The sequence below is a fragment of the Histoplasma capsulatum genome (genome assembly GCF_000150115.1).
Source record: "Histoplasma capsulatum G186AR genomic scaffold supercont2.2, whole genome shotgun sequence".
NCBI classification, from domain to species: Eukaryota; Fungi; Ascomycota; class Eurotiomycetes; order Onygenales; family Ajellomycetaceae; genus Histoplasma; species Histoplasma capsulatum.
In genome coordinates this window covers 1,388,665-1,410,426 of record NW_025544802.1, presented here as the reverse complement: position 1 = coordinate 1,410,426, position 21,762 = coordinate 1,388,665, and the positions used below count along the sequence as shown (strand labels likewise).

Here is a 21,762-nt window from a genome sequence, read left to right as displayed (position 1 = left end):
GGGACTCTTGAGCCTCCAGTTGCCATCTACAGAAATATTCAAGGAGGCCTCTGAATCCTGCTTATCCATAATATTATTCAACCAACTTACTCCTTAAGAATAGTGATGACGTCCAACATAACCAGACAACCTGAAGGCTTGTCTGCTTGCCAAATCCTGTCAATGACTGAGCAGCCTTACAAAGTAGCTTCAACTAGCCATGTGTCTCGAGAGCATGGTGAGACATGGATGTCAGATAAAGACTCAAACTAATGGAAATGGGCTGAGATCAACGAAGACCACCGACGATCGCTTGTGAGCCCTCCACTAACAGAAAGGCAACTAGCATTTTATGTTGACGGATCAAAGTATGTCACCAACTGAGGAGTTCTACATGATGTCCGGGACAGATGACAGCTCTCGATAGTAGCTGTGGATTCTCTTAAATCATGGCACTTTTCGAACATATGTATATCATCAATGTCAAGCCCACCTCGACCAAAGATCTCGCCGAGTGTTAAAATGTCAAAATCTTTTCCGTAAGATTGCACATTGAGCAACCAGTCCATACAAAATGTTGCCTCAGGTACCATACTATGCAACATGCCTCCTGACCCAGCTTTTAAGATCGCCGCCAATCAAGGTTCAGGACCTTTGCGCCTTCAGACCATAGAAGTTTCATCTCCAGTTACGAATTCGATAGCAGTACCGAGTGCACATTGAGCGCCTTGCGTTTCGTTCACAACATGTGTGAAGAAGGCCGGAAGAACACATTTGCAAGGATCACGACAAAAATAATAACCGGTATGGACGACGCAGAACATCATGAAAGGAGGCACCAATCAACAGCAATCCATCAGGCTGGCATTGTGTGTTCAATTCTCCGCAATTTAAAATCGACCCGATTTTTCCCACGTGGCGGCAGAGATGATGGAGACTTTTGGTTAGTCCGCCCAACCTCGACAGCAAGAGGGCTGAAAGAATAAGCATGGATAGATACAATGATAGGAAAGTTGCCTACCTGCTTGTCAATGGCGTCAGCAATAGTTCCACATGATTCGGTTTAACGAATTTTCCTTCAACTTTCCGCCACGTTCGAACAAGTCCGAAACTAACAACTCCTTGTTCACTATGAAAAGTGGGCTGGATTAAATTTCTGCTCTGCAAGGCTGCAGGGCGGTAAAAAATTAAGAATTGTGGGAATGCTCAAATGATTTAGTGGCTGTTTTCCATCTTGCGCCAAAGAGGAAGAAGTAGGAGTTGCGCATGGAATCTCGAGGCGAGAGTTGGTGTGGCCTATAACAGGCAACTTTTCCACGGTGATCACATTTTACAAAGCTAATTTTTCTTGGGAACTGTGCCGTTGGAAAGCCGATCCACAAGGGCCGGGCTATGTTTACTTATTTGCATCATGGTTCCCATCAAGTCCAATCGCCTGGTTCCCTCCGAATTTTCCACACTGAAGATCTGGCACCGCATCCAGCGAAATTCAAATTATTCTTCTGATAGGTCAAATGGGATTAGAGGGACCTTAAACTTATCAGCACGGTTGATATGTTAATCAACAGAAAGGGGCTCGGTTAAACCTCCCCACATTATCATTTACAATTACCTGCTGTGATCCAAAAGATTTTCCAGAAAATAGCTATCCGCACCAATGCCCAGAAGTATGAAAACTAACGAAGAATAGCGTGACACGGCAAGCAAAGAATGGTATCAAAACTTTCTAGTTACTTTCTCTCTCAAACCCATTCAGTATCTGTTTCGCTGCTACAATCCCCAGTATATATAATACTATTTGGTAAAATCCCCCTCCGTTTCCTTGCAAATCAATTCATATTCCGGCACAAATTGCATATACATTGCTGCAGGCGATCCAGAGGCCTTTTTGGTGTATGCAGCTTCTTCGTCCCCGACATATTTCTTTTGCAAGCCTGGAGTATGGGTCAAAGCGTGTTCGACCAGCAGCTGGGTTTGACAAGCCCTTTCCAACGCAATAAAAAAGGCTGCTGCTTCGCCGGCGGTCGGGCCGGCAGTGGTAAGTCTGTCGATACGAGTTTGCTATGTTAGAGGGCTTTAACTATGGTATAAGTGCAAAATATGCAAAGCCTCTCTCACAAACCACGAAATCAGATCAGTAGTGACAGAAAATATCGCTAGAAGAGAAGAGCAGTCCATGGCATGCTGGGATGGACTAGCCCGTGATTCTGGAGAAAGAGATTTTTCTTGCTTCCTAGAGCACGAGATATGTTCTCTCCCTCCTCTTTTTTAGCACAATCCCGCCAAAGCCTTCAATAGACAGCGAGATCATCATAGAACATACGGGACTCTACGATCGTTGTCAGTGCGGGATGTGGCTGGCTAACTCAAACTGATAAACGGCCATGGCTTTGGGCTGTCCGCTAAAACGGAACAGATGCTTTCAGCGCCAAGAGGAACATTTCCATGCATGAAAGAGCTTTGATGGCGGCTAGGTAGTCCTTTGATGGTTTTAGGAATCAGAACGCTTTTGACACAGGCCAAAACGAACAGTTAGGGCTCACATACATGCCCATATAAATAAATATGACGCTAGCGACTAGAACAAAATAGAATCCTTGACAGAAAAGACCGAGAATAACCGCGGAAAATGATGATATTTACAACATACCTTGATTCAACATTTCAATGCCCTTGCCAAAGGTTGACCAGGCCCTCCTGTAGGGCGAATGCATGTGGCACACAGCATTTAGCGCCTGGTGGATCGATGAACGGATAATGAATCCTGCCGTGTTGACTTTGTTCTCCGTGGCTGTGAGCGGAGTTCCCTCATGATTCACCAGTATAAGGTCCGAAACGGTGATGCAGGCGAAGTGTTTGGCGTACGGGTCTATTATTGGATTGATGATGGGCAGAGGACAAAACGTTAGTATAGGATTACCTTCCCTCGTGCAGGGCCGCGTTTTGGGGCGAAAATTGTTTCATCTTGTGACCTTAGCACATAAATACATATATAATGTCTTTCGATCGAGAAAAAATGAAAAAGGGGTGCATTACCGATCCAGAAATAGTTCGGATTCACAGGGTCTGGAATAAAACGTCAGCTTAGCACGATTATATGGAATAAATAAATACATTGAATGATATTGTACCTCTCAAACTTATGTGTCCCGATGCGCCATCAGCAAACCCCAACTTCGCAAATATTCGGAAGGCACCTGCCATGTGGTTTTTGGCCTATTTTTGCTCTTCTTCTTTACTCTCAAAGGTGGGGATCTCATGGAGAGAGTGGCTAGCAGGTTTGTTGGAATCCGAAGCTCTGTTGACAAGCGTAGTTGTTCAGGTAGTGGCTGTGGCCGTGACTGTGGTCATATTTGGTTGATTGATTGACGCCTTTCTTTGCTCTGCTTGCGCCGGATACTGGGGATTTTCGGAAGACAGATGTGGTTCGTTTTATACCGTCTATCGGTGCAGGTTGAAATAATTGGAAGAATTGGCGGGAGCCGATCAGATTTGCTGGCTCAGAACTGCCACAAAGGTAGCCTGATAATTATCGAGCAAACGGCCAAAGTGAAAATGCCCTGGCCATCATCGGACTCTCTTCTCACTCAAGTCAACCACCTCTTGTTTCGTTATGCGGGGTAGGGAACGATCAGGGTAGCATTCAACGACGATTCATACTAGCCACCCGGCCCATTCTATTGTCGAACTTCGGGCTCCAGCGGTATCTGCTAATCACAGAGCTCAGGAGAATGCACACCGTGTCTTCCATCGTCCAATCTCCGGACTGAGCATTCAAGTTCGACTCTATTTGCACCTTGGTCTCGACGCAGGACAGCCGAATGTGGGGATGGTGTCTTTGGATCTAGTCCGACGGTGGGGTTGTGCTTCTTGTCTGATGAACACATTTTCATTGAAGAATTATACTAGTTCATGTTCTCTTCTAAGTCGCAGGATCATTTCTCGCCTAAATACCTCAATTATACTAGCACTTCTTACGTATATAACATTCTATCATATGAAACCCCAATTCTACTAATTAATTTTTTTATTTTCAAATAGAAGTACACTGATTATCTATCTCTAAGTTTTCTCACGTTACATTTTTTTGAAAGGTGCGGGCACCAGCTGAATCGCTTGCCCACTCCATCCTCTACGCAGCTTCAAAGTATTCCAAGACCAATAGTTTAACAAGTACTAGTATAAATACACAGATTGGAATTCGTGGATACTTCTTTAGCCGGCATCTTCTGGAGGTAGCATACGAGCACATAACACATAACAAAACAATGTCACCGTCTGCTACAGGTGCAAAGCCCAGAGTCCTAGCCCTCAGCTATCCCGCATACACGAGCGAGGAATATTTAACCGACTTCAAGTCAAAATATGATTTCCATGTAGACAATCTCCTCTCCATACCTCCCAAGCATCTGTGCAGCTCTCTATTGAAAAGAGAAAACATGTGCTAATATCTCGCAACTACAGGTCCTCAAATCTCCAGGCCGCGCAGGCGCCATCCCCGAAATTGCCGAGCTCGTCGCTTGCAAGGGGCCCTTTGACGCTGTCATGGTGCGAATGGGCACTCTGCCATTTGAACCATTCGATGAGGAGCTCCTAGGGCCCCTGGCGCCGCATTGCAAAATCATAGCCTCGGGCTCTGCGGGTTACAACGAGTTCGACGTCGACTGGATGACGCGCAGCAAGATCTGGTTTTGCAATACCCGCAATGCGGTGTCTGAGGCCACGGCGGATATGAGTATGTTCCTGATCCTGGCTGTGTTGAAGAATGCAACGGTGGCGGAGAGGTCGGCTAGGGAGGGACGGTGGAAGGATGGGCTTGTGCCGACGAAGGATCCTAGAGGTTTGACGTTGGGGATTGTGGGAATGGGGAGTATAGGGAAGGTTGGTATATGGACTTTCTTCCTTCTTTGGTTGATATTCGTGGTTGGATATGAGCGGCCTCCCTTGCTTCGGGAAAGCATTCTCTACCATGTCATGGCGGCCATGGCACAAACAGAGCGTATATATTTTTCCCCCACCCATTATTACTGGGGGTAATGGATTGGAACCTGAGACAGGGTCGTGGTTTTTATGAACAAAAGTTCTAATATCATTGCGATCACCAAAAAGCACCTCGCCCGCAAAGCGCTAGCCTTCAATTTGAAGATAAAATATTACAACCGCACCCGACTCCCCGCAGACGTTGAGGCCCAATATTGCGCCACATATTGCGCCTCTCTCGACGAGCTCCTCTCCGTCTCCGACATCGTTTCCATAAACTGTCCCCTGAACGCCGCCACTACCGGCCTGATCGGGCGCAAGGAGTTCGGTAAAATGAAGGACGGCGTGTTCTTCATTAACACCGCCCGTGGAATGATCGTTGACGAAGGTGCGCTTGTCGATGCCCTGGAGTCGGGCAAGGTGAAGATGGCCGGGCTGGACGTCTTTCCCAACGAGCCGGAGATTAAGTATGTGCTTCCTACTATATCTTGGGATTCTTTTATTTATGTTTTTATTATATGTATATATATTTGTCTATGCAACTGTGTAGAGCGGAAGAAACGAGCTGACACAACTTTTCCCAAACCCAAAAAAATTTTTTTTTATAGCCCCTATTTCCGCACCAGTGACAAAGTCATCATCCAACCTCATTTGGGTGGCCTGACTGATGGCGCATTCAGCTTGTCCGAGATGGAATGTTTTGAAAACATCAAGGCCTGTTTATCCACGGGGGCACCACTGGCGCCAGTTAACTTTGTGGAGAGATAGATAAAGCTGGAGGGAAAAAAAGAAAAAATAACAAGTGAAAATATAGACAAAATGGTGCCGGAATTTTTACTGCTTTCATATCCGGTCCACATATATACAGTTTAGAGTATCGTTTTTCTCGCTCAGTGGATCCGTGGACTGTTGCTTTTGCTTTTGCTTTTGCTTTCCCCTCGCAATTTTGCTAATGATATAACTAATATATACTTGGGGAACTTTGGAGTGAAGAAGGGTGCCTAGGGCGAATGAGGGAGGAATGGATGGAGTGCTGTATTGTTTTAGGGCATTCTTGTTAGACCTCGCCATATATGGATATTCTACGCTGGCTGACCTCGTTCTCTCGTTTATAGAATGGGTATATAAACAAGGTCTTCAAGGTACTCAGAATATCTTTTCAAGGGAATAACCTGGAAGAGATAACCCTATAAAAGTTAGTGATGGGGAAAACCGATCAAATGAGATATTTATTATATGAATTGCGTTCCAAATGGTTTGTTGCAATAGCTCCGCAAGCCCGAGCCAAACCAATGTCAACCCGTCCATCTGCGATGCGGTTTATTTAGTGTGTTAGTCGCCTAAGTTTCATGCGGAAAATCGATGTTGCTCACTTCAAACTAATATCGAATTACCTAGAGTGTAGATAATAGATATGAAGGAAAAGTTGAATATTTGAAATAATTAGTTAAAATAATCATTGATGCAAAAATTGTTGAATTATCCAATGTGATTTTATATACGGTTCATTATAATATTACATTATCAAAATCAATTTAGGTTTGCATATGGGGAATCGAGGCTCGTGCGAAGTAAAGAGATAGACAGACGGACACTGGGAGGGAGTTAGTAATGCAATTAGGCATTATTCGTTTGAATCGTGCCAAAGTCGAAAACACAGGATAAAAAACAGGGAAAGGAAAAAGGAAAAAAAAAGAAACAAGAATAGGAGGTGAAGCAGTAATCAACGACTTTCCTCTCCTCTCCTCTCCTCCTTCTCCCCATTTATTGTCCGGCCTCAAACTCCCATCACTAGCAGCCCACAGCAGAACAATGGACTAAAGCAGACCGACCAGGCACCGTTGCTTTAAAATTTCATGGTGCATTTTTCAAAATTTCAAGAATAGTTTTAATTGAAGAAGACATATCCATATATCAAGATAATCCAAAAGGGAAATGAAAAATATAGGTTCAACGAAGCCCCACACAAACGAAAATACGTAAGTTAAATTTGCTCTGGAATTTAGAATACGTGAGTGGTACGGCGTCGGGTTTTGCATCTGGAGGCCATTTAAATAATAAATGGACGGCAGAGGAGAGGTTGAAAACGAGGAAAAGAAGTAATTGACTAACATTTGAGCAAAACAAGTAAGGGGAAGGTGAAATGGAAGTATGCATATTTAAGGGTGAGGCGTGATAAATGTAGGTTGGATAGGTAGGAGAAAGATTCAAAAGAGATGTAAATGGAAAACGACAGAAAGGGGGGGAAAAAAGAAAAAAGAAAATATGGAGGTAGTACACACCAGGGTAACTTGAACTATGGAAAGACAAAAACAAGAGCAAAATAGGAAAAACGAGACAAGAGGATAAATGAAATGAAATGAGGATAGGAACTAGGAAGAAATCTCATCAAGGGGGAACAGAGAGAAAAGAAAAGGAAAATGACAGAAAAAAAATACATAGAAGAATTTGACAGAAGAATTGAAGGTTACCAAAGAAAAAAAATAAAACAAATCTTAGCCTAACCTTTAAAGGGACAAGAAACTAGAGGAATATGAAAAGGGAAGCTTCACAACCCTTTCCAGGCCCGTAGGTGCAGTAGGTAGAGTCAAGGGGGGGTGAGAATAAGAAACCGGCGCCAATGGAAAATCGAAGGTGAAGGTGTAGGGAATCAACATAATAGAACATACGGGAATCAATTAAAGGCCCCTTGTCTCAGAAGTGAAAAAAGAAAAGAAATTGACGAAATGGGAAACTTAGCAAAATGAAACCCGAGGAGGATATGAATCAACCAAAAAAAACACAAAGTAAATAACTGGATATACTGAAGTGGAGCTGATAATGAAAAGAAGGCAAGAAATGAGAGACTTGCCCTTAGCAACAAGAAAAATATATATTATCCAATGATTCCGGTTTCGCGAGCCCCATATTTCTCTTTTTTCTTTTTTTGGTTTCGTGAGCATTGTTTCTTAGTATGTTGTAGTTAGCCCTTGTCACCCCGTTTCTCCCTCTATTTCAGGAAATAATTCGACAGAATAATGGGGGACAGTCAGACTTTTTGAATGGTAGGGCTGATGATTGAGAATCAGGGATTCTTCATGTCGTCGTAGTGTGTAGTATGTGATATCTGTAAATGAAGCATCCGTGAGGGAAACAAGGAGTCTTTCAGCCATCAATGGAATTTCGAGAGGTGTAAGCATTTGCCTTTCCATTTTAAATTCCACGCTTACTGGAGGATATCAAATGTAGGGGAAAAGGAGAAGTGGGAGGTAATGGAGGAGATACAGCTTCGTCGAGCGAGAGGAACGGGGAGGCCATTCCAGATGGATGAGGAGGTGACCATTATTCAATTCCACAACCCCTCAACAAACTGAGGTGTTGTGACTGGTTTACCAGGCCCAGACCTTGAGCTAGATGAGGTGGGAAAATCATTAATTAGCATGCAGATTTGTTTATTTTAAATAGAATTCAATACTCACAAGAGAATCCCAGGATCCTGTGCACAAGCTGATTCCATCATTGCTGACACCTAGGCAGCTGACGCGGTTTTCATGACCACTAAGTGACCCAACCTTCTCCCCTCTTAGAACATCCCAGACCTAGAACAACCAATTTAGGATTAGACTGCATTACACAAATGAAATAAACAGATAAACAGGAGACATACCTTGCACTCATAATCATCATATCCAGCAAAAAGAAGTCGGCCAGAGACTGAGAAGGCAACTGAAGTAATACCACAAAGAACTTGATCACTCTGTATATTTTGTAAAAAATATGTCAGCTATAACCAATGTGACGAAACAATCATAGATGAGGCCCAGGAGATCTCGCGCGTAAGGAATGCTGCGCGTATTTTTATTATAAAAACATGTTTGCCGTGCATGAAACCGATAAACTCTGCCGACAAGAAGAAAAAGACGAGTTAATAATACCTGATATGTGTTGAGTTCCCTGTCTGCACGGATGTCGAAGAGGCGACAGGTGGTGTCATCCGATCCAGTACCAAAGGCGTTGCCATCGGGGAAAAACTGGATTGCATTGATATCCGATTCATGGCCGGAGAAGGTTTGTACGGATTTGCCGGCGCGGATATCCCAGAGTTTGGCAAAGGAATCGCATGCGCCGGAAACGAAAACATTGTTGTTTGTGGGGTTGATACTGATACTCATAACGTCGCCCAAATGATCTGCGAATTCTGTAACCTTTGACCCCGACTCAATATCCCATAGCATACAAGTCATATCGCCTGAAGAGGTGATGATTCGACGGTCGTTTATGAATCGACAACACGACAAATAGCCTGTATGCCCGGACAGTTCTCGGGCGACACGGGTTGGTCCCTCTCGGGAAGACAAATTGTAGATAGAGCAGATATTGTCCAGACCGCCACAAGCAACATAGTTACCGCTTGGGGCGTACGCGCAAGTCATAACCCATGACGATCGTAGGGGAATAGCGTGGACTTTGTTTGTTGTATAAGCATCCCAGATGATCAGTTTACCGTCCTGAGAGGCAGAGACAAGATGGCGGCGGTCTGTTGACCAGTGCATAGCATAAATTTTGGCCAAGTGTCCCTTTAAGTTCCGTCGCGGCTTCATTCCAATTCGTGGGAGGGGATCAGTGTTGTTCTGTGCAACTTCGCGAACTATGAGAAGGGTATTATGTCAGTTACTAATGAACGGTCCATGGTAACGTAGTAACCTCGGAACGTGCAGAGGCTGGCGGCTGGTAAGGTTCCGTAAAGTAAACCGACCACGGCTTGTCAAAAGACGAATGCATGGAGCGAGCAAAACAGATTCAAACGCATGGGCAACGGAAAGGTGGGTGGGGGAGGGACTCGATGTATGTGTGTATGTGATCCTTACGCGAAGTATCCGCAAGCTCATCTTTCCTGCGCTTGATGCGATCCTTCAGACCCTCTGCCTCGCGACGGGCAGAGGTGATCTTAGCCTGCATTTGCTCGCCGCTCAAATCGGCAGCCATGATGAATGAACAAGACCACAAGGAGGAGCGGCTTTGGTCAATTGGATAGAAAGAAGATGGATGGGGAAAGGGAGAGAAGGCGTGAGAGCAGTTGACAGGTTGTGAAATTTGACGACGGGACGATCAGGGGGGACGGGGTGTGATGGGAGCCAGCAAGAGAGCCGGGATTGTAATGCTCTGGATTGATTACTAGGACAGGACGCAGTTGGTATCGTTAATTTAGCAATTTTAGTGGAGAACTAGGTCTCCAGCACTGGTCTCAGGAGAACAGGTTGTGGATAACCAGGAGGTTTAGCTTTCAACCGAAGACAACAAGGGCTGGAAAGGTCCGAGAGAGCGCAGTTGATCTTCCACGACAACCAGCAACAGCGAGAATATGATCGGGAAGAGGTAAGAAGGGAGAGATGAGAGGTAATGGCAGACAAGCTGGAACATCCGGTGCTGGGGGGAAGAGGCGGAGGAGAAAGCGAGGGAGAAGAAGGCGGGTGGTTGGCTGGCGACGGTAACATTATGTAATGCGCAGAGAAGGGCTAGTTGGTTAACTGCCTAGTTAAGTTACGGTGGTGGGAGTCGGAGCTGGTTATGGCAATACAGCGTACAGCGTACAGCGCCTTGATAATTTACAGCCTTCTTTCCACCGGAGCGGGTCTATTCTTCGCGTCAGTTCTTGCGATGTTTCGACTGGCAGTCCCTGTCCTTGATGTCCCGGAATTATAACGTAGCCCGAGAATGAGTATCCATCTTATTTTATTACCCTGCGATGGCGTCTTGGGTTGCTGGGGCTGACAGACCCGTTGGGGTGATGCTCGGGGTCAGGTCTCTCTGCTGTGGCTGGAGGGTGGGTCGTTTATTCTGCTCTCTGCACGGTCCGGCAGGTCTGAAATATTCGCCTGAAAACTGGATGCAATACGAGCATCTTTCCTCTCCCCCATAAAGCGATTGACACATTATGATAAGTATTATTTTCGTGCTAGTATCTATATGCGTTCCTCCAACAACTCCCTTGGGAGGTGCATCCTTGGAGGTTATTGTCTCCAGATTTCTACACAGTACTGAGTACGTTACAGCCGCTGAAGATTGTTGAGGGCCGCTGGCTGAAAGCCATTGTTTTATGGTTTTTGTTCTCGAAGTCAACAAAATAGCCCCAGTGATGCCGGGCTTGCTGTAAGTAACCAAAAGAAATCTTCAAAACTCTGCACATCTGGTTCGCTTGGCATGGCGCCGTAGCGTCGTGTTAAATTGTTCAGGTCAAGGCTCAAGCCTAGTCTTGACCAGCAACCAGGGATAGCGGCTGTCCCAGCACGGCGAAGACCAATCAAAGTGGATTCTCACAACTCTGATTGTTATCCTTCGTTTCGCACTTCGCCAAGGGGTTCTACTCATCAATCAATCAATCCTTCATCATGGTTCAAGGAACAAAACGACAGAATATGCAAACAAGCAGCTTGTATCTCCAAACACCAATGCAAGTTCTGCCCAGCCAGTTGTTTCCGGAGCCTGACAAGGTCGTGTAAGGCTCTATAAGGTTGGGTGGAAAACCCGCAATTGGGATATTCTGATTCCCCGAAAGGTCTCTAAAAAGCTTCCGAAAACACAAAGATCGCCCCGATATGCCCGTCTGGATGGTGCTGTAGGGCGACTTTACCAATGCCCAGCAAGTAGGGTCCAGATCGAAGCTCGAATCGTCTCATGGCTGCCAGGGTTTATTTTGAAGTTGATCAATATCATACTTGGAAGGCGGGCTAATTCCGGGGTTCAGTTAACTGCCATCAGTGCCATTCTTCCATCGGCTGATTAGTCTGCTTCTGGAAGCATGTTTAGATGTTCTCAAAGTAACTACTCCGTACAGATCTGTACAGAAAAAGAAGAAAGCAGGAAACCTACTAGTTAACGCATCCAACTGCGGCTTGGTTGTTGGAGTGGCTGGGTTCAATGGCGCTGATGAGAAGGCTACGCACAGACACCATCTACGGCTGAGTGGATTCGTTGGTGCTGTTGTTCCATGGTGATCATGTTTCCATCGAATGAAACTGCATCGATAACTATCAGCGTTTGCTACAAGCATACAGATATGACCTGTGAAACGGATGATGTTCATTGATCTCCCAAAGAAACTTAGTATCGGAAGTTCCGCCTTGAAAAAGTAACACTGAGGAATAGCTATTTTCTCCGCGGGCACGTAGACATTCAAGTTTTCAGGATAACCGAGCATCATGAACACCGAAATATGGTTGATTTGAAGAAGAACAGTAGAAAAGGAGAAGAAAAGAAAAAAGTACAAAGACTTGGCAGTTCACACAAACCAAGTTACTTCTCCCATTCGCCCAATTACAAACGCAAAGAAACCGCTTAGAACGGAGGCGGAACCTGGAGTTTTCTCAACTGCCAACCAGCGACGACGGCGCTTATTAGTGAGTACCTTTTCCTTTCTGTTCGTTTCGTTTTGAAAGATTTCGTTTGGAATCTGAGAGGCCCACATCGACGCCTAACTCCATAAAATAATATACAGCCCCTCCAAAAGACCGCAAGGAGGAGGATAAGGGTGTCCTACCAGGAAAATGATAAATGCTTTATTTTACTCATACGCTAGAACTCTGTTGCTTGTTATCTAGACAACAACCATATACCAACATACGGTGCAATTTCAATATCAGTTCGCAATAGGTGTGTCAAAAATTATAGTTACGATACAAAGGACACTGAGGGTGTTACGAGTAATTTACACCCCATCCCGTGGAGATCGCCAGAATGGGGAAGGGGATCGATCGCTGGGCAGGAGCAAACCTGTAAAACTACCATTCCGTAGTACGGAGTCTGATTATCATCATTCATCTTTATTTTTTCTTCTCATATTTTTATTTTTATTTTTATTTTTTCTGCCGGTAGTGCAGTTTGCTTCCAAAATCGTATAGTTGGGACACGAAACTTCCAGAAACGCCGCCGCCACCAAACTCCGCTCCAACCGCGCCTCCTAAATAGTTTATGCACAGTGGTACCAATGACCATGACTCTGGCATTCATGGGCATAAAATAGAAAACAGCATCTGATAATTCATATCTTGGCTGCATTGGCAAGATATACATCCATGCCTTGGTGCATCTCTAAGGCTTCTGATTTCTTCTGCAGGTAGATGCTAGATGCGGTCATTGTATAGTCTAAATATCCTAGCCCAAAATATCTGAAAATCGCATGGGAACGCAGTACCGAAGGGAATCCGTCTGCCATTGCTGGTTGAGAGCAAGCACCCACAAGCGAATTTGGTTTCCTGGGTTTAAACGGATTCGTTGTAGATAGCGTTCCGAAACAGCGTGTCAAACCCTATGACGATACCGATTTAAGATTCATTATGTATTTGAAATTGTCCATTCCCTCAGTCAATGGGCAAGAAGAGGGGGGGCCGGGGGAATTGAAATGAAACGGATCTCAGATCCTGAAAACGAGAAGAGAAAGACATATTCATTATCAATTAACGGCGAGAAGTCACCGTCTCCTCAACTGTTTTTCGTCAAGGAACTTACGAGATCCGAATTCCACAGCCTTCGTCTGCTTCAATCAAAAGAAAAGCATAGGGACCAGTAAACCTTAGCCAAATTGTCGCTGAACCGTCCTCAGTAATGGTCCGGGAAATCCAAGACCTCTGCTGCTGATTTTCCCCTTCTTCAACTAACCAAAGTTGTCCTTGCAGGGGGCTTATTTCATATTGAGACACATGGTGAAATTCCGAAGGGTTTCCCAGAATAGTTATAAACGAGAAAGCTCTCTGCAATGTTTTTGAGTTCTCACTGCTCTGCTCAAATCCATCGAAGCGTTATACCCGAGCTTGGCCCTTCAAGAAATGAAAGTTTCCTCCCGTCCACTCCGTGGTGCCTTCAAAAAGCCAAGTTGGTTTCCAGGAAGGCACTGGAGGACGGGATATTTCGGGAGATATCTGCCGTCAAGGGGAGCATTGTTGATGGTTTTGTTGACACAACTTGACAATAGATCTTCTGATGCACAGGGGAAATACTCTCCCAGAATGTAAAAATCAGGAATTTTAACTGATATTGTAAGAGATGGATGGCTTATAACGTCATCGCCACTCCCCGTGTAGCCATTAATTAGCTAGCCGTGCTGGAAGGCCGGTAGCCTGGTCAGACGCTAGGTAAACAATAGTAGCAGTGCGAATGATATCAAGTTTGCCTGGGAAATTCACACTGCTCAGACTGCTACTGCGGGGTAGGCACCTTTCCTTGGAGCATCGCCCGTGAGCACCCGCGTGGGTAGTTTGATGGGGAATTATTAAGGTCACTCTCTGGGGCAGTAATGACCTCATCATGGAGATTGTTAGTAGCCTGGAGATTGTAGGAGCCAGCCTCGGAACATTTCTAACTTAGAGGCCCTGATGAACATTGTAGATATGTAGCTCCAATGACTGACAGGAAGTTTGCGGCGATGTTCCCCTAGGGCCTTCAACTTCCTCCAACATGAAGTTGTTGTTCATCGCAATAACATCAAGCGCTCCGAGGTAACTCCGAGGTAAAAGCGTCCGGTGCATCTAGGCCTGGTACTGTTGTTTCGTTGGAAGGCAAAGGCACTGTGCGGGATGTAGCCCTGAATAGCATGAGTACGCATTGCAGAAAGTGTCCAGAATGGTAATTCCAAGGGGTTTCTCTGCCGTCTGTATAGAGAGAGATGTTAGTTATTTCTTGGAGCTAAACATTCCAGATCAGCCATACAGAAGACGGTTAGATTGCCCACTTGGGCTAAGGGAATGCGTGTCCCAGATTTCCACGGCTAAATAGATATATTTGTTAGAATGTAGATTTCGTAAGGAAGAACGTTATCAGATCTAACCATAGGGCTCTTGGGCAGCTATTGGAAGATACCTCTGTTTTTCTGCCGCCGGACTTGTGCGTAGACAGGGAAGAATGACTTGGTTCTTCACTTCCAACCATCAGATAGGTTAACTTACCCTTGCCAAATTGCAATTATTCCTTGATTATCTTCTCATAGGTTCCCCGTCCCTGCTCCCTGGTCAATATCAATATGCCCTTCCACACACGCTGGGTCACGTCCAGAAGTCATAAAGTGCGAGTGAATATCGGATTCGTTATATTATTGTTATTATCATTATGAGTAGTAATAGTAGTAGTAGCAGTATTGACTGCGATAAAGGATTCTCTTTTGTTTGATTTGCTGGACAAGGGGATGTATCCTTGTGTGGCGCCATCAAACTGCCGCCGTAGGGAAAACTCTCGAGGCGCTATAGGCGGGACCATGCGTAGCACGGGCTTTCCCTTGGCCTGGGATGGGAAAAGCAAAGGAACAGAGGAATCTGTCAAGAATAAACAAGAAAAGATAAAACGGGAATCGCAGTGTGCTAAATTAAAGAACAAAACAAAAACCCAGTACAGCAGCATCCTTTGCCCGAAGAGTGACTCGGCAAGAGGGAGGCAAAATGGCAACGAGAATCTTGGCGTATGAGGCGGCTCCTTAGCTAAGCGTATCAGGCTGGCTGGTCTATTTGCGGTTTTGCCTCTTCCGTCAGCCCAAACATCTCCTCTTCCTCTCTCTCCTCTTGTCCATTTCTCGCCCTTCCGTCCTCCCTCGAATCTTCCACGCCTCTCCCATCTGTTTTCTTTCCATTTCCCATTCGCATCATCTCTCCCGTCTTGCTTTTCTCTTTTGGCCCTCTCTTCAGATACCCTTGCTCCACGTCTGTGTCGTGGTGGTTGTTTCTCTGCTTGCTGTCTAGTCTCTTCAACGGCCACCCCTCCTCTCCCCAGTCCGTTAAAATCCCCTCAAGGTTATTTTGTCCACCGTTTTGTCTATCAGCTCACTATCACTCCCAATTCAAGGTTGGTATGTCTTCATCCGTCCTACTGTTCAATTTTGAATTTTTGTTTTCCTTGACACGCTGCGCTGGTATCCACTCGCTGCCTCGTGTGACTTGGTAGCTCTGGCCATAAACACCTGATTATCTGATCTCAAACTTATGCAACAACCCATGCTAATACACAATAAATACAGTGTCTTCCATTATTTCCTCTCATTGACGCAAATCTCGACCCATAATCCAGATCGACGCTGCCCATTTTGAAACCGTTCCGTCGCTCCATATCAAGCTCCCGTTCTGGCCTCGCGTTTTACTTTTAGCTTTCTTTTTTTTTCTTTTTTTTCCTTCGGTTCAAAGCCTCATTTTCCGCCATTTGTTTCTTATATTTTTCCCTTTAAAGAATTTGATCATCGTCTGGTCATTTAAATCATCACGGAGCTTATACCCCCTCTCTGGTATTGTTGTTGTTCGAACCCTCGTGTTTTCCGCCCAATAAATACCCCCTTTGTAATTGATGTAAATTGGGCCATCCGCGGTTCACTTGGATATATTTTTTCTCATTTCATCCTTTTCAACCGGTACGGATTCCCGAACAAAATATTGCACCAATATCACAACCTGCTAATATTTCTTCCAGCTTTCACCCCCTTTTAGCTTTTGGTTCACTGAAAATATTGGCCTATCCCAGTGACAACAGCAACATCGATATTCGTCATGAGGGAGGTCAATTTCAGCATTCCAAACGTCAACAAGGCGGCTGTCAACATTACGACTACCCTTTACGACCGACGTGCCCTTGACTGCACTTCAACCCTTCCACTCATCAATTCGCTCAACCATCTTGCCTATCTCACCACATCGTCTGCGAGAATTCGTGATATACTTACAGTCGACGGAGGGATTGAGCAGCTAGTATGCATACTAAAGGAAGGGAGAAGCAAGGACTTGATGGAGATGTGGAAATGGAATTTGGCCTTCCAGTGTGTCGTCAATATTGGAGTCCGTGGCACTGAAAACGTGAGGACGAGAGTTGTTGAGGCAGATATTGTACCGGTCGTTGCTACAATCCTCGATAACTACATTCGCGTCGTCGATAAAATAAGGGCACGCGCTGATGCTGAAGCGCAGCGGAACACCTCGAGGGTGTCTAAAACATCGTCCCGTTCACGCGACCAGACCAATCGCTCATCTTTCTTTGAAAGAGCTCCCACAACTTCAGACCATCGCACCACTCGTCGACAAGCCCCACCCCCGTCGATTGAGATTCCTCATCCGTATTCCCGAGATGCCCAACATGGAGAGTCTGGCGCAGTGGAAATCACTCCGTCTCCTCAAGTCATCCTAACGTCTCCCCCAGAGCGTACGACATTTTCTCGTGACGCACGCAGCCACAGAACACATGAAGGTCGCCATCAGCCGGTAACACATCGCCATCGAGTAATGCAGCCTCTGGCAACTGCTATCCCTCCTGTGGATGGCACAGCCGGTTTTGGCCTTCGACCTGTTCGTGATGCCGACAGGTTGCCGTCTGTGGTTCCAGGCCTGCAACCAGGGCTTAACTCCCAGCCAGAGTCACCGACCACACCCCATGCTGTAGGTGAACATCAAAATTCTGTTTCGCTGAATGCCCGGCCAAGACGACGCCCTTCGATTCGCCAACGACCTTCGGCATCGGGCGAGTCTGACGATGCAAATGGAGATGATGTGGTCATGGGAGAGGACCCTTCTCCACACCACGTTGCTGAACCCATAGTTGATGTGCAGAATGGAATGGAAATCGATAACGTTGGCGAGAGTGGCTCCATGCTCGATGGTAGCTCCGAAACCCATGGAATCACGATTCCAAACCCATCCGATACTCCCGAAGCTGAAACTTTCAACATCACGCACCCTTCTGCAATTGACGTAAGCATCATAAACACAACAGCACAGCCCGGAAATGGTGTTCCTGGCCTTTCGCCCGTCCGCCCAACTGCGTTGAACACTGCATCTCCCGTTCCTCAGCAGACGCCCTACCCTTTCTACTTGAGAGATCGCCAAGTTCCACCGGGAGTTTTGACTGCGATGCCCCGTGATGAAGATGTTTTGATGGCCTTGCAACTTCTAGCATACGTCTCGAAATATTGCAATCTGCGCTCGTATTTCCAAAAGACACATCTGGTTCCGAAATTGAAATTGGGGAAGGATATTCGCCTATTGGACGATCCAAATGCTCCGTCTCAGCCTTCACTAGAACTGGAGGAGGAGGAAGAAGAGGAGGAGGAGGAATATCTACTTCCAGATGACTTCAACATATTCCCGCTTGTTGAAAGATTCACCATTCGACACCACACCAAGGATATGCAATACTGGGCCTGCGTTGTTATGCGAAATCTCTGCCGTAAGGATGATGCGCGGGGAGGAATTCGTCAGTGTGCATACTATAAATGTGGGAAGTGGGAGGAGTTCCAACGCCAGTTTGCCAAATGTCGGCGATGCCGCAGGACAAAATATTGTAGCAAAGAGTGTCAGAAGAATGCCTGGGCATTCCATCGTCATTGGTGCCACATCACACCGGGCCCTTCCGAGCAGGCGCAACAACAATAAACAAAGATACTTTCTACCGGCCTCGTTTATCCTCCTAGACCTCTCGACTCTGAACGCCAGAAACATTTTTCAGCTACATCCATCTTAAATCATAGCGAAATACATTACCAATCATCAGCGATTCCCCGATTATTTTAAAATCAAGTAACTTTTTTGAAGATGCTTTTTGTGCTTCTCTTTCGCCCTTAATCAGAATCAAACTGGCAGCCAACACTAGTTTTACAGACATATATATATATAAGTATATAAGTATATTTATATATTTAGCTTTCGTTTTATAATTCTCGAATCACACGAACGAATTTCCTTATCTTGCAGTGTACGCTTCCTCACATCGCGTTTCCTTGTTTGACATCTATGGATGAAAGTGCATTGATTCCTCCTTCGACAGGCAATTCTCTTCTCCCCCTTCCCCTGCAAATGCGCTTCTTTCGTCTCGTCCCATTTTGTACCTCTTGCTGAGCTAGAACTCCATTTCTTGATACTATCCCCCCATTTATCATTTTTCTTTTACTTACATATCCACAGATGGGACGGACGAAGGTTGGCAGAGACGTAAAGGTACTTATATTAGGCGAATGCTTCTGCATATTTGATGTTTTCGCTCTACATTATATTAATTTTTGTTTTTATCTCTTTTCCGATGTCTCTATTCAATTATGGATCTTTTTTGTACATTCTACAGCCACGCGCTTTGCCGGCCATCCTTTTAGCTGAACTTTTGATTTATTAAACGTTTTGTTCCTTTTCTTTCTGTTCCTTTTGCTTTGACAGCGATTCCTTTTGAACTGCGTTTTCTTTGGCTTTGCTTTGCTTTGCTTTAACCGTATTCTCTCCCAATAAAATGAACAAACGTTTCTCTCCAGCATGTAGTACATGGATTATCCATTTGTTTACCCCTCTCGTTCGTGGAAACCGTCTCCTATCGTATTAATTAATTTGTCTAGCTTGCTTCTTGCGGGAGTTTGTATACGTAACTCAGGGGGTGTAGTGCAGTGTCAGCTTCTCCTTATCCACTTCAACCCCCTTGTTTGAACAAGATTTTCGATTGAACTTGGGTGCTAAGTGAAATGTTGGTATCATAATCGGATGGAGGAGTTTTAGCCCAAAGAATGAATGGAATACGAGCCTACAGTTTGCTTCCTCCTTGTTTTTCTTTCCAAAATATGTCCTTGGAGGGGGCCGGCTATTTTTTTTTGCTTTCTGTTTCCAGATCATCCTCATAGGTTGAAACTTATTGAAGATACGCGTTTTCCTTTTCTGTTAGCTTTCCATCAGGTGGGTGTGATACTGCTTGGTTTATTTTTATTTTTATTTTTATTTTATTTTTTTTGTAGCCAATTTGTCCATAACTTAAAATGGAAGATACAACAGTAACCAGCTAATAAAAATGATGTTTGTTTCTGTATGTAACAATTCCTAGGGGAAGAAAGGGGTAGCTATACTACTTGTTGGAAGAATATTGCATTGTTCGGACTAATGAGTACTCCTAGGTATACGTGAATAAATAAATAGTAGAAAGTTATAATCGATCACTGATATTCCTCCTTCGATCCGCCATAGGTCGCCGCCAATCTCCCAGCCAAATGCTCTCTCGCAGTCAGAGGGGCTTCCCCAGCATCGCCAGCATCATTGCTATTCCCCAGCCGCTGCCGCTGGCCTATAGCCGCAATCGTATTCTGTTTTATCCGCTCCTCAACGAGCTGGCTAGGAACAGGAACAAGCTCTGTGTGATCCACTGGATGACAGAAATATGCTATGCTATATCTATCACGACTTCGATCGCTTCTGTCCTGCTGCTGCTGCTGGTCCTCCTGTGGAAATACAACTCGGTGCACCGTAGACTTCAATAGCCCGGCCGTCCAGTAGCTCAGGAGATCACCGATGTTTATCAGTATTGGAGGAAATATCGCACCTTTGCCACTGCCAGCAGCAGTGGCACCACCACCACCATCAGTAATGGGCCGAACAGGCACAGGCGCCCACTCTCCCGTCGACGTAAGGATTTCCAACCCTGGTTGCCCATCTCGCTGGAAGAGGAGGGTGATGCTTCCGTAGTCGCTGTGCGCGCCCGCACGGACGTCAATACCGTGCTTGAAGGTCGAAGAGGCTGGCGAGTCAATTGAAGGGTAGTAGAGGAAGCGTAACGTGCAGCCGGAGGGGCCCAGGACGGGATCGTGCCGGGACGTGAACCAGTTTTCGGGGATCTGTTTTTGGGGGAGGGGTTAGTTCTATTGTTTGGCATATATATCCTTTTGTAACGCCAATTCTATTTTCCATTTTTTTCTATATCGCCACAACCTTGGAGACAAAGGAAGAGAATCTGTTTACATCTAGGCCTATCGCGAGGAGAGTGAGAATCCGATTACATGTCTTTCGGCATAAGTCGATGAATCGAGCTAACTCGGCTTCGTGGGGAACAAGGGACTTGGGAAGTTCCTGCTGGGCTTTGTTTTCTTTGAATTCGTGAATGTTCATGGCTCTGAATCGACGCTTCTTAGCCAAGGCCTATTTTTGCATACCGGGTGGGTAGACAGGGAACTGAGTCAGGCTGCAAAGGGGAAATATATATACTCTTTGAAATCCCCTCTCTGCACCAAACAAAGCCATGTGATAGTGATACTTTGTTAGCCAGATGCTCCTTCGGATGCGTAGGTAGTTGAAGCGGGGGAGAGGAATATTGAGCTGTTTTTAGCAGCAAAGCTCACCTGTTGATGTTCGGGGTCAAGCGTTTCTGCATGCATTCCAGACCAACCCTTATTCTATATTAAAACTTCAATTAATTGATGGGTTCCTAGCGCGTGGGCAACTCTTTTACAAAGTGGGAAGAACATGTCATTACCAGCGATGGGCAATATATCCTAATACACATACATTTGTACCAATCGCAACCGCAGCTTTTTCCTCATAAGGAGAAGCAAAGAAATCCCGCCCCTAAAATTGACATTTCAGTCATCAGTTCTTGCCAATATCAATCTGAAAGTAGATTGATCCGGCTTCGATGAGCATGAAGGGTAAATCTGGCATGATGGGGTAGGTACAATTAGACATACCATGGCAAACGCGTTTTCCACGTCGGCATTCGAGAAATCACTGCTGGAACTATCGACGTAAAAAAAACCGTTCTTAGTCGCAGCATCGATCATAGCCTTTCCTACTGTGGGTGTGGCTTCCGAGATATTGATCACCGGCAGCTGCACGGGCGCGGCTCTGGAGAGTTTATTCTCGGTCATGATTGAAGATGATGATGATATCAATACGCTTTCGTTGATGGGCAAGGTATATTTGAATTCAAAGTCCCTGATTTTCACTTATTTGCTGCTCTTTGCTCTGATTCTTAGGCTTTTGCACCAAGCTGCACAGAATTGTCGATGGAGGTGGGGATATAGGGACAGACTGCAGGTTTAACAGTCATAGTCACACTTTTAAGCAGCGC

The 21,762-nt window shown here is 45.4% G+C and overlaps 9 protein-coding genes across 9 annotated transcripts; 4 read left to right on the top strand and 5 right to left on the bottom strand.

Moving 5' to 3' along the window:
• Positions 1-105: 105 nt before the first annotated feature.
• On the top strand, positions 106-1,131 carry HCBG_01698 (uncharacterized protein; the record flags this gene model as incomplete). The annotated part of the gene is made up of 4 exons (XM_045428747.1): positions 106-217; positions 326-347; positions 623-922; positions 1,119-1,131. The coding sequence occupies 4 exons, from the start codon at positions 106-108 to the stop codon at positions 1,129-1,131; spliced, it is 447 nt and encodes a 148-aa protein (XP_045290533.1).
• A 642-nt stretch (positions 1,132-1,773) lies between these two features.
• Positions 1,774-3,183, bottom strand: HCBG_01697 (uncharacterized protein; the record flags this gene model as incomplete). The annotated part of the gene is made up of 5 exons (XM_045428746.1): positions 1,774-2,023; positions 2,303-2,336; positions 2,630-2,848; positions 3,016-3,045; positions 3,111-3,183. 5 exons carry the CDS (start codon positions 3,181-3,183, stop codon positions 1,774-1,776), a joined length of 606 nt encoding a protein of 201 aa, XP_045290532.1.
• Positions 3,184-4,247: 1,064 nt separating this feature from the next.
• On the top strand, positions 4,248-5,727 carry HCBG_01696 (glycerate-and formate-dehydrogenase; the record flags this gene model as incomplete). Its single annotated transcript, XM_045428745.1, has 4 exons — positions 4,248-4,355; positions 4,444-4,860; positions 5,089-5,426; positions 5,568-5,727. 4 exons carry the CDS (start codon positions 4,248-4,250, stop codon positions 5,725-5,727), a joined length of 1,023 nt encoding a protein of 340 aa, XP_045290531.1.
• A 2,160-nt stretch (positions 5,728-7,887) lies between these two features.
• On the bottom strand, positions 7,888-10,335 carry HCBG_01695 (small G-beta protein GPB; the record flags this gene model as incomplete). Its single annotated transcript, XM_045428744.1, has 5 exons — positions 7,888-8,348; positions 8,418-8,537; positions 8,606-8,695; positions 8,874-9,586; positions 9,807-10,335. 5 exons carry the CDS (start codon positions 9,922-9,924, stop codon positions 8,328-8,330), a joined length of 1,062 nt encoding a protein of 353 aa, XP_045290530.1.
• A 992-nt stretch (positions 10,336-11,327) lies between these two features.
• Positions 11,328-11,933, top strand: HCBG_01694 (uncharacterized protein; the record flags this gene model as incomplete). Its single annotated transcript, XM_045428743.1, has 3 exons — positions 11,328-11,434; positions 11,524-11,582; positions 11,746-11,933. 3 exons carry the CDS (start codon positions 11,328-11,330, stop codon positions 11,931-11,933), a joined length of 354 nt encoding a protein of 117 aa, XP_045290529.1.
• A 1,043-nt stretch (positions 11,934-12,976) lies between these two features.
• HCBG_01693 (uncharacterized protein) lies at positions 12,977-14,459 on the bottom strand (the record flags this gene model as incomplete). Its single annotated transcript, XM_045428742.1, has 4 exons — positions 12,977-13,243; positions 13,740-13,853; positions 14,149-14,256; positions 14,313-14,459. The coding sequence occupies 4 exons, from the start codon at positions 14,457-14,459 to the stop codon at positions 12,977-12,979; spliced, it is 636 nt and encodes a 211-aa protein (XP_045290528.1).
• A 951-nt stretch (positions 14,460-15,410) lies between these two features.
• On the bottom strand, positions 15,411-15,999 carry HCBG_01692 (uncharacterized protein; the record flags this gene model as incomplete). The annotated part of the gene is made up of 2 exons (XM_045428741.1): positions 15,411-15,732; positions 15,974-15,999. The coding sequence occupies 2 exons, from the start codon at positions 15,997-15,999 to the stop codon at positions 15,411-15,413; spliced, it is 348 nt and encodes a 115-aa protein (XP_045290527.1).
• Positions 16,000-16,454: 455 nt separating this feature from the next.
• Positions 16,455-19,262, top strand: HCBG_01691 (SamB protein; the record flags this gene model as incomplete). Its single annotated transcript, XM_045428740.1, has 1 exon — positions 16,455-19,262. One exon carries the CDS (start codon positions 16,455-16,457, stop codon positions 18,324-18,326), a length of 1,872 nt encoding a protein of 623 aa, XP_045290526.1.
• Positions 19,263-19,858: 596 nt separating this feature from the next.
• HCBG_01690 (uncharacterized protein) lies at positions 19,859-21,559 on the bottom strand (the record flags this gene model as incomplete). The annotated part of the gene is made up of 5 exons (XM_045428739.1): positions 19,859-20,533; positions 20,658-20,834; positions 21,035-21,088; positions 21,201-21,260; positions 21,380-21,559. The coding sequence occupies 5 exons, from the start codon at positions 21,557-21,559 to the stop codon at positions 19,859-19,861; spliced, it is 1,146 nt and encodes a 381-aa protein (XP_045290525.1).
• Between the last annotated feature and the right edge of the window lie 203 nt (positions 21,560-21,762).